Source organism: Taudactylus pleione, unplaced genomic scaffold (assembly GCF_031769625.1).
Source record: "Taudactylus pleione unplaced genomic scaffold, aTauple2 ptg000864l, whole genome shotgun sequence".
Classification (NCBI taxonomy): domain Eukaryota; kingdom Metazoa; phylum Chordata; class Amphibia; order Anura; family Myobatrachidae; genus Taudactylus; species Taudactylus pleione.
Window position 1 is genome coordinate 1,034,918 of NW_028285266.1, and position 12,008 is coordinate 1,046,925.

Here is a 12,008-nt window from a genome sequence, read left to right on the forward strand (position 1 = left end):
GCAAGGCCAGGAGTGATTTTGGCTCTATCAGAGCCAAAATCACTCCCACTGACATCACTAGTGATGTCAGTGGAGCCGGCTTCGGACGGTAAGCGTTCCCTTGGGAACGCCTCCGTCTGGCAGGCACGCCCCCGGTACGCCCACCAAAGGGGGGCGTGCTGTCAGTCAACATCGACAGCACGCCCCCTTTTATGAGACACTACGAGCGAAGGAAAGTCCTTCGCTCGTCGCGTCTCGCGCATGCGTACGACGGAGCTCCCTCCGTCGTGCGCATGTGCAGTGCAGACCATCGACCCACTTGCGAGCGGACAGCCGCTCGCGAGTGGGTCTGAATGAGGGCCTCAGATCTGACCTGGATTCATGAAATTCGGGTGGATTCTGATTTCTGGAGAACCAAACCGCACATCTCTAATTAGTATGTAGTAAAATCTTACAAAAATAAAACATTATGTTATATAAACCTGATAAACTGTAATTTTTTTTCTTTCCTCTCAAATTAGATGATTTAATAGATCAGTTTATATACATGCCTAGATGGATAGAGGATAAATTCTATACTTTTTAGAGGGTCAAAATGCTGGGCTATGAATCAATTGTGTAAAACACTAATGCAGAAAAAAAAACACTAAAGCTGCATAAACACACAAGGATAATCATTTGAAAAAAATCTTTCACTTTCTGAGTGAAACGATGAACGATAATCATTCATGCGCGTTCATGTTTGTAGTTTGTAGTTCAGTCAGACTTGTCAACCCAACGATTTTCATTAAGGGAATATGCAAAAATCGTTTGTAGTTCAAAAAAATCGTTCATTACACTTTAAAAGATCTGACAGATAATCTGACAGAAAATCGTTCATAAAATCGTTCATAAAATCGTCGGTAACAAAATCGTTGTGTGTGTATGCACCTTAAGGGCGGAGGATGTATTTTGTGTTGCTTTCGCATCTCAACTGTATTCTGTTGGAATTTGATTTTAAGATAAATGAGGTTTGGTTAGAACAGAGGCACATAAACCCCTAGGCCGGGATGGATGGGGTTAATACAGTTGGGGGGGGGTTTGTTAAGTGATGAACAGTCGCATAGTGATAGGGATTGTTGAATGTTTTGTTAAGGGGAGTGGTTAGTAGGAGTGTGGGTAGGTCTGTGATGTTTTTCTGCCTCTTTGAACCTGACCTCCCTTCCCTTTTGTGTCTCGTGTAGGCTTTATGTCAGGGCAGGGAAAGAGCAGCATTCTATAAAGCGTCCATCTTGCTGCAGTATGAGTGGTGCGCTCCCCTTCAATGCACTGGTTAGGCTGATTTCACCCTACTGGGGGCAGAGGCACCTCTCAACAGAGTGGGCCCAAATAGTGCATTGGCATGGGTGTGGGATACCCCCTCACTTGATTTGAAAGGGAGAATTGGCCCTTGCAAGTATTTACAGTAATTTCACACTTACCCTTGACTTGGGACAGTTGGCCTTAGTTGACATCTTTTGCCTAAATCAAGTGGGTGCCAGTTCATTTGCCATTCTTTCCTCTGCCACCATACTCATTATTGTACAAATATATAAAGATGACCCATTATTTTTGAATGGCATACTGTATATTTGATCTGTGTCTTTATTTTTAGTTATGTATTTTTTAAGAAGTTTATGGTTTACATCTTTTAGCTGATTGGTTGGTGCTATTTGTCTCCAATTTTATCTCCCCCCAAGCTTTATTAAATCTCCCCCTTAGTGGTTTTGCTAATTCCAAAAGTAAACATATTACACTATTTGTGTCTTTCCATTAGATTTCTTTTTTGATTGGTGATGGTTCGGAATTTATAACAAGAAAACAGTCCTCATTACTGCATTGGGCAATTTAGGCTAAGATTATTCAGTTTTTTAAAATGTATACAGCTATATATACATACAATTTTGGCGGCACTCAGAGATTTAATCAAAGAAAAGAGGAGAACCTGTTCAGTCTGATGTTTCAATGTTTGCACATTTTCCCTAGGGCCATAATTTATATTATATATTTTTTTTCTAGAGCACGGATTACATTTTATATGACAGGTGTCATAAACTTCCAGGTTTGTGCACTCCAAGGTCCTGCAGGACACATGGGATTAAGTTGTAGTTGGTTCTGTTAGGCTTGAGCAATAGGATTGGTCAATTTAAATTGGGGGCTGGCTGTATAGAATTTAGCTGGGTGTAATAGAGAGGCTGTCTCTCTCTTTGTTTGACCCCTGGGGCATATATCTGTAAGTAAAAAAGTGTACCTAAAGGGCCTGCTCCAAATCCAATGTACATACAGTATGCTTGTAATAGAGCCTTCAGGTCACTCACAAAATCCATTAGTTTGTGGGTGGTTATGACAATAATTAAACACCCTAACTCTGTGGTTCTCCCATAATGTTTACAGTACCACTCTCATGAACTGGGTTTCCTGGTTCATTAGCACCTTCCATAGATACCATCCTCTGTTAAAAACATCTACTAGTACCTGCATTATGTACTGCACATCTATGAATGCTAGAGTTATGGCTTCAGGATGCTTGGTGGCAAAATCACCAGAGTCAAGATAAAGTGCTTCCCTGATCTGCTTGGCATGAAATTCCCACAATGCATACTGTATTGCTATTATTTGAGATTACTCTCCAGCGATGGGCAGTTGCCCTCAAAGTGCCCTTCTTGACAGATATTGACATATTATTTCTGTTATACTTAAATGCACAAATTCTTATAGACAAGATTAACAGGTTTACTATTATTATTATTATTATTATTATTATAAACAAGGCATTCTCCAGTGTTTATTGGAATTCATGCCAGTCTGTAAACTTCATGCCTGCTTGATTGGAAATGTTTGGTTAATAAGAAAACATTTCGTGTTTAAAATATGTATAAATTGTTGATTCGCCTATATTAAATCATACACTGTGTGTGTCGGTGGCTTCAGTCGCACCGAACAAACCCTCTCGGTGCACCAGGTCCCGGGTGACTAAGCCATGCCACGTGTCTGTTTTGCTCTAAATGTGCATCTTATTCGCACAAATAAACCAACTGCAAGTGACAAAACTACTTCGCTAGACTGCACTGATAAAATATATGTGCGACATTTGTACAGCTGTGTGCGAACGAGCCTGAATCTGTATATGAAGTGCTACAATTCAGCGTCTGCGGCTATTTCTCATTGCAAGTCCTATTGTGCTTCATCTGCAACTTTGTATTTGTATAAAACTATTTCCTGTGCAGTTAAATATACAGCCCAGTGTCTGTAGTTCACTTTGAGTGGTGTTCACTGCCTCTGCAATATAAATAGGATGCAACTTTGTAAGAAAAAGATGCTACACTATACCTTTCAGAGCAGTCCAGTCGTGCCAGGCATTTGGCGCCATATGGCCTAATGAGGCTAGGTGTATGAGGACACATCTGTAACTTTTACATAAGTATCTTGCAGTAAAATGATAGCAATCCTTCATACCGAATATTAGGAACAATATAAATTATTTCATTTATTTAGATGCTGACTTTTCCTAGTTTTTGGGGAATTTTATTTAAAAATAAAAATGTATCTGTTAAATTAACATGTAAGTAGAAAAATACTGTTTATACTTTGAAAATTAATAAAGTTTAGGCTTTGCAACCATAAAGTCTGCATAGTCTTCAACTAATGTATATTTTTTTAAAAAACCACTACATTAAAAATAAAGATAGTAACACCAGTAGAATAAATTAATGATCAGAAATATTAGAGGAAAAACAATTCTTGAATAACGATCAATGTTTTCAGGGTTTTTCACTGAAAATAAATCAATAAATGTGTCAAATTTTTCTTGGATTTTAAACCAATATCTTAATTTTATGTTTGTTTTTAATTTATTTTCATCAGTCTCTGCCATATTGTTTTCTATTTGACTGTTCTTTCTGACCAGATTGATGGGAATAACAACATTTTCTTCTTGTCCTTCAGGTGAATTCTAAAATAGAGCAAACGCAAAAGGTTACATAAAATTATATATAATAGTATAATAGAAATGTTAATTGGGTACTTCAATCAGATAAACAAAGTTGACTTACCTTACTAAATTAGGGGGAGATTTATCAAATCTTGGACAAAGCTAAAGTACCAAAAGGGCAGCACAGATGGTTAAATGTTAGCATTGTCGTGGGTTCTGTTCCCACTATGGCCCTAACTGTGGAGTTTGTATATTCTTCCTGTGCTTGAGTGGATTTCCTCCGGTTACTCAGGTTTCCTCCCCCACTCCAAAAATATACTGGTAGGTTAATTGGCTCCCAACGAAAAAAAAAAATGGACCCTGTTGTGTAAGTGTGTGAGCATGTGGTAGGGAATATAGATTGTAAGCTCCACTGCGGCAGGGACTGATGTGAATAGGCAAATATTCTCTGTAAAGTGCTGCAGAATATGTGTGCACTATATATATAACTGGTAATAAATAAAAGTACCAACCAATTAGCTTATGACATTTTTCTAGCACAGCCTGTAAAATGACAGTTAGAGGCTGGTTAGTTTGTACTTTATCTTTCTCCAAGTTTTGATACTATATTTCTTTTCACCTCATCTCTCTCCAAGCTTAGATACATTTCCACCATAGATACATACTGTACGAGCACATTGGAATGCAGATGCAATTATGTTGGATAAAGTATCTTACTGCAGAAATTGCAAATGAAGAGAATGCCTTATAATTCAGCCTGTGTGCTTTGGAAATCTTTAATACTGTTGTTATCATTGTTTATTTATATGGAATTATGAAATTCTGTACACTTTAGGTCCAATGCAGAATCAGAAGTAAAATGGTTGGACATTGCGCAAATGTAAAGTGGACTAGTGCTAAGCTGTACGTATCTGAAGATGCACTTACCTCTACATGTGCAGTGTATGCATCTGCTTTATTACTAGTCATTATAAATGTGTACGTGCACCTACACTTTACTGGGTGCAATATATACACCTCCTAATATACTTACGTGCTCTATTTATTAAATAATAAAGTTTAACCCACATGTTTATGTTTTATTTACTAATGTATTATATATTAGTATAATAAGGCAGGGATCAAAGTACCCTGTTCACCATTTTACTGGAACCACTGGGGGACCTGATTTCCTGTTTTTCACCATACCCGGCACCCACAGCCCAGAGAGTCAGTGCTGCTTATTAAGGAGCAGGAGATAGGAAAGGGGGTCCTGCTCATTTTTGTTACAGGATCCTACTCTCCAGAAAGGGTCTAACCCTCACTGAACAGGTGCACGAAACGCGTTGGAGGCCAGTGTGGAAGTCCACGGCACTACTGCAATCAAGCCGCACTATTTACTCGCTGAGTGACCCAGTGATGTCATCAACATTAGCCTGCTAGGCCAGTCACAACGGAGCTGTCTGCAGCTGAAGCCGCAGCACTGACAAGAAGTCAGCCAGAACCATCTAATGGCAGGGCTCACCCGGCTGCCCATCCAAGTACTCCGTGAAGTGGAGCAGACTTCTCGCCAACATCCAGAATCACAAGGTAGGGTTAGCTAGGGACAGAGCTCACCATCTATAGGGTAATAACGGGTCTCAGCATATTGAAGCCAGACTCCACCCATTATTCTCAAAAGAGCTGTAAACAAAAAATACTTAAAAATGTATGCCTTTAAGAACCCTATTTTTTCCTTTACAGGTGCCACTGTATTAATTAGTGCTCATTTACTTTTATGAAGACTTATCAAAGTTTGAGGAGCAATAACTCTCATTTTACAGGCTGTTTGAAAAATGACAGAAGCTGATTGGTTGGTACTTTATCTCTCTCCACTTTATCTCTCTCCAAGCTTTGATAAATCTCCCCTAAAAATTGGAACCTATGCTCATTTTCTCTATGTTTTAGTGGTAATCAACTCAGACTGTCTAGCATTGGAGCTGCTTATAGATTTTAGGGAAGGGAGGCATTCTTGTTTAAATCTAAAAAAAATACTTCTTTATTTACTTTTAAAAAGAAGGAGACAGAGACATCAGTCATTATCAGCTTCTTTCCTGACCCATTAAAAATGCTTAGTCTGTGGAAGAAGTTGATGAAGATGACTTTGGATGCAGCTATAGATCAATAGCTGCACATGTGCTGTGTGCTAATGATAAACCTGAACTGTGGAGTTCCAAGTCCAGTCGAGTACCGGCGTGGATCACTTTTGGGGTTCTGAGTAGACCCTTGTCGAGGCACTGGTCCTCTGTAAGTTTGGAACTTGGATTTAAAATCCAAATCTCTGGTTTTTGACTGTATGTAAACTGGTTAAAATAATTTTAGCTGTTTTTATCAATTTTAAAGAAATCCAAAACTAAATCTGACCCAAAATGCTTGAGGCTGGTTTTGCCAAAATCATAACATTTGAAGGTGGTTTTGCCAAAACCAAAACACGGGGTCTGCGCACATCTCTACCTAATGAATTAATCACTTTCCCAATGTGCGTTAAAAGTCCTCCAAGGGACTAGTACTAGTAGTGTAAGAAAAAAGTATTCAAAGTTTCAGGAGCTTCCAGGAACTTTAAGTTATGGTAATGTTAGGTGACACCATACTTGCCGGCTCTTCCAGGACTTCCAGGAGACTTCCACATTGGGGAGTCTCTCTCAGCTCCAGGGAAAGTGAGCAACTTTCCCGCATCCTACTGGTTAGGATATGGGGCATGATGATGCAATTTGCTATTATTGCTTCATCATAGCCCTGCTCCTAGCATTACAAAGTTGGAATTTCAGGAAAACATCACAAGGGGCGAGTCAACGATGATGCAATTCATGAAGATCACCCCACACCACACCCACATGCCTCCTCCTCTCTTTGGACCACACACAGTAGATGAAAGGTAATTCTAATGGACAAGATGCCTCAGAGATCATGTCTAGGGGGCTTATGCCAATATATAAAATATAACATGTATGTCATTTTTGCTGTTGTGCTAGGGAGTATACTGTGCCAGTGAGATGGAGTAGGTTCTGTTGTGGTGTGACTGGGTGTCATTTATGGCATATACTAAACTCGTAACATGCCTCTTACCTAGCCACACTCACATAGAAGAATTTGTGTGTCTGTGGTTACGGCTGCGTAATCCACACACATAGATCATGACAATTGGACACTGAATTGTGCTGCTAGTCTAGAAAAATCTCTTTCTACTACAGTTACAGTACTATTATGTGAATAGAATAACTACAATGTTTGTCTACCTTTATCTTACCTTTTTTTCACTTGAGTTTCTTATGCTATACTGTTCAGTGCAATAATGAGCAATTGCATATTCTAATAATGCACCAAAAACAAAAGTGAAGCAGATTCCGAGGTAAACATCAATGGCTTTTATAAAACAATTGGCTGTAGGAAATGTTGACCGAGAACCCATCAAAATTGTGGTCATGGCTAGCACAGTTGTGACCCCTGAAATGAAATAACGAAGATACATATTTAGTAATAAAATATAGAGAATTGTTTTTTTAAACCATGATATACTGTTTTGGAGGCAATCATATATAGTAATAAATTTAAGAGAGATTTTCAAAAAGAAAATGAAACATAATTATAAAATTGTTTATAGCAATAGAATGCAGGAGCACGTTAAACACTAAAGACATACAGTACTAATCACAATAACTAACATTTCTGTATAATACTCTAATATCACTGTGAGACTTAGGGGTAAATTTACTAAGATTCGAGATGGTCCCGATTTTCAAAGTGATTTATCTTGCTGGTACTCGCCAAAACTCGGGTGATTTAATCCCTTTTTTTTTTACCAAATTTACCAACAGGCGATTTGAGGCTAAACGAGTAGGCCGATGGTGAAGCAGAACGAGATATCTCTCCGAAGTATCTCGTTTGCAGGAGATTACTCATCCAAGATTGCAATGTTTTCTCTCTGCAAATCTCTCCCGAGCTAGCAGCCTGCACATATCAGTGAGATAATGTTTTGGTTTTTAAAACAGCTAAAATCATGTAATTTTTGCAATCCAAAACCTGAAATTTGGATTTAAAATCTGTATTTCGGATTAATTTGGATTTAAAATCTGAATTCCAAATTTGACTCGGATCTGTCCAGATCTCCTCAGTAGATCAGAACAGCGACTCGGATCTGTACGGAATCATGAAATTCGTGTGGATTCAAATTTCTGGAGAACTGGACCGCACATCTCTAACACCAAAACCAAAACATTTGAGGGTGGTTTTGCAAAACCAAAACATGAAGATGAATCCAGATCCAAAACCAAAACCAAAACACAAGGGTCGGCGCACATCTCTAGTTATTGTAACTATAAATATGTAGAATACGAAGTAGAAGCGCACAATTATAATACATTTACATCTGTGTGATTTTATGCATTATCCATTCTCTTACCAAAGCATGTCCTTGCAGGAACAGAAGTTCTGGAAATCCAAAAAGATATCCAAGATAGGATAACCAATAAAGATGATGGAATATAGGTTTCCAAAATGAAGTATATAATGTTCCTTTTCAGCACAAAATATAAAATAAGCCTTGGGTAAGTACCTTTGGAAAAGAAAACACTGTTTAATGCTAACAGTTAAAACACAATGGGGCTGATGCACTACTAGCTGACATGGTATGTGTTATGCGCCATTTCTGAACGGGATAGAGACACATTCATATCTGAGAAAGCTGTATTACTGTGTATGCAGATGCTCAGGGACAGGTACAAATATTGCATGAAGATGACAGCTTCCAGAACAAGCAAACTACTTGTGATTGGCTGTTTAGATGTTGTACAGCCAACTGGGCAGTGCCGGAGCATATTTTCATGATCGCACATCAAGGATCCCGTCTCTGATAGACATGCCTACCTTAGCGGGCATCAGGGAGAGCCACCCTGAGATTCAGGAGTCTCCTCAATGTTTCAAGAAAGTAGGCAAATATGTGTTCTGCTGATACTGATTTATTCATTGCTAGTGCATATATTACAGGGTTCACATTTGTGTATGGTTTAAGCAAAACTTTTTGGTTCCATACACAAGATGATGGACTTGTTTCTGCTTTATTATTAAGGTTTTGGTGGTTTAGTTGATAATAGCAAATGGATGTGTTGGTCATAAAACAAATTGTTTACAACATGGAGACAAATGAGATGTTCTGTAAGTGTGCACAAGTGCAAATGCTACTATTGCCGAATGGAACAAATTTTGAGCTTTGCATATGGGCTGAAATAAGTTGTTTTTGCGGGCAATTTTTTTTTTTGCGAGTAATTTGTGTCCAGTTTGCTAACAAATCAGTATCAGCCCCTATAACACATACAAAAAATATGTCTCTTATAGTGGAGCCATCACACAATACAAAACCACATTATTATATCTTATAAAATGCTTCAACATTGTCTGAATACTTTTAGTAAATATAGAAATTCAGTACGCTATATGTAACTTTTTATATTAGTATAAATGCATTGTGTTGCAGTATATCTACAATTGCTTGTCTCTACAGTGTGTCTCCTAATAAGGCTATATACTGTACTAAAAAAGACTGCAGCTGCTGGAGTACTGATAAACGTGACATAATGTGATGTAAGGTGAAGGACGTTTACACTTTTCATTGTCCTTTCATGAAGCAGCAATTCATCCGTTGCTCCCTCCTATTTCAATAGTTGGGATATGTCTCCACCTGCTGTCTATATTTATTTGTTATATTGTATGCACTATATGCATTACTGTATGTCCTGTTTCTTAAACAACCATGATATTATATACATTAAATTTATATATAAAACTTAATATGATTTATTTATAAATAACAAAAGTTTTGAAGAAGCTATAATAACCAGCATTACCAGTTTCATCCTTTCCAGTGGTGACTGTAGTGTAATATTTCTCAACTGTGTATTGAGCAAGTTGCAAAGTATTAATGCCACGTACTGAATCATTTCCTCTCATCCAGGTATATGTAAGGTCCTTGACAGTATAGCCCCCTAGAAGAAAAAATATATCGGTATCAGAATCAAATATATTGCTATTTACTATATACATATATGTTTTTTTCCCCATTATGGCTATGCCTAAAATACATATATGGGAACCCACCCTTACCCACACTGCCCTGGAATTTTCTTCGTCGCTAAATTATTTAGCAGTGCCTATCACGGTCACACTATGCAGAAATCTTCCCCAAACAGTAGCATTTTGTTTTTCTCTCTATTTTTTTAGAACTTCTTTGAGAACTAGTATGTTTTTATAGATGCTTTTAATAATAATAATAATAATAATTAGAGTAACGTATAGCCCGGTACCAACAAGCACTGTAATAGAACTGAAGTGTAAGTGGAGGTCACATGGTAGAGGGGACTTTTACAATCTCATCAAAATATATGCTAAATACCTCTTGTTTATTCCAGATGTTGGGGGAGATGTACTAAGCTCTGGAAAGTGATAAATGGAAAAGTGATAAACTGCCAGCCACTCAGCTCCTAACTTTTTAATGTAATGCGTATTAAAAACAAAATAACTGGCAAATAATTCCTAAAGATGACTTCTTTTAATTGGTTGATTAGTACAGTTTTTGAATAGCATGCAACATAAGAAGGAAAACTCTTCATATATAAGGCAATGTGCATGTTACACAGACTAATGAGGGCTCCTTATTGACATTGCTATATTCTATTTAGGCACATTGAAAATTGGAAAGGCTCATCATAATCACTTCCCCTGCTATCTCTCATTCGGTGGTCTCTCTCTTGGACACCCCTCGTCCTTATGATCGGCAAGACAGTGGTGTGGTTATCCTTCTCTCCCCTGCTGCACATTTCATCTTCTACCCTGTGCGTCCTATCTCTTGTTTTTCCCATTTGAGATCCACTCAATCCATCTCTTCTACCCTTTTGTTGAAGTCATCTCCAGTACCACCCCCAACCTTATTCCTAGATAGCTTTGTCTCATTTTCTGTACCCTGACCTTCCATCCCTTATTCTAAAATATCCTTTAATAATTTAATATACCACTTGACAATTCCACAGATGCTAATGCTTCAAAAATACTCTCTGTCTCTTCCTCTTTTGATCTCAGTAAATGGATCTCCACCCCCTTCCATTCCAGCAGTGACATCCTGGATCTAGTCTTCTTCCACTATTTTGTCAGGTCTGACTTCATTAACTCTCCCCTTACTTCTCTCTGGCCATAGTCTTCTCTCCCTTAGCATCTTTCTTCACCAGCCCTGGCCCAAGGTTGCTATTGATGCAATTGAACCTTCCTTTTCCTTCTCCTCACTGGACTCTTTCCTTTCTCCACCATCTCTTGCCCTGAACAAGCTGTCTCCCTCTACAACTCCACCCAAAACCAAACCCTTAACTCCATTGCCCTAGCTATTTCCCTTATCCTTCAAGCATACCCTTGTCTCACCCATTCTTAAAAAACCTCATGTGACCAAGATTCCTTCACTATAATTACTGCATTATTTCTCTTCTCCCCTATGCCTCTAAGCTACTAGGATGGATTGTATATTTCTGGCTCACCACATTCCTCTCCTCTCACTCTCTACTTGACCCTCTTCAATATGATTCCTGTTCTTTCCCCTCCAAAGAATCTGCCCTCATCAAGGTTATCAATGACTTTCTCACTGCAAAAGCCAATAGTCATTTCTAAATTCTCATCTACTAAGATCTGTCTGCCACCTTTGACACTATTGATCACCTTCTTCTCTTCAGACCCTCCATTCCATTAGTCTCTGTGAGTCTATCCTCTCCTGGTTTTCTTTTTTTCTCTTTATCCATTCCTTTCTGTGTCTATCTCTGATTCTATACCCCCCTTTACCTGGTAGTGTCCCTAATGTGCCCTTGTCCTCCTTCTCTTCTCCCTTTATACCCCATTTCTTGAAAACCTAATCAGCACCTTTGGTCTCCAATACTACTACTATGCTAATGCTATTCAAATATACCTCTAATTTCCTAACCTCTATCCCTCCATTCTCTCTTGTGTCTCTTCCTGCCTCTTTGACATCTGGTCCTGGATGTCCCAGCACTTTGTCAAACTAAACATGACCAAAACTAAACTCATTGTCTTC

The 12,008-nt window shown here is 38.4% G+C and overlaps 1 protein-coding gene across 1 annotated transcript in view; it reads right to left on the reverse strand.

Moving 5' to 3' along the window:
* Positions 1-3,632: 3,632 nt before the first annotated feature.
* The window catches only part of GABRP (gamma-aminobutyric acid type A receptor subunit pi), a 31,404-nt gene continuing 23,028 nt past the window's right edge, over positions 3,633-12,008 (reverse strand). The window contains exons 6-9 of the mRNA XM_088458902.1: positions 9,787-9,924; positions 8,346-8,498; positions 7,194-7,390; positions 3,633-3,949 (exon numbers count right to left, since the gene is read on the reverse strand). Coding sequence (XP_088315028.1) covers positions 3,671-3,949; positions 7,194-7,390; positions 8,346-8,498; positions 9,787-9,924 — 767 coding nt within the window. The 3' untranslated portion in view covers positions 3,633-3,670. The remainder of the gene's footprint in view (positions 3,950-7,193; positions 7,391-8,345; positions 8,499-9,786; positions 9,925-12,008) is intronic.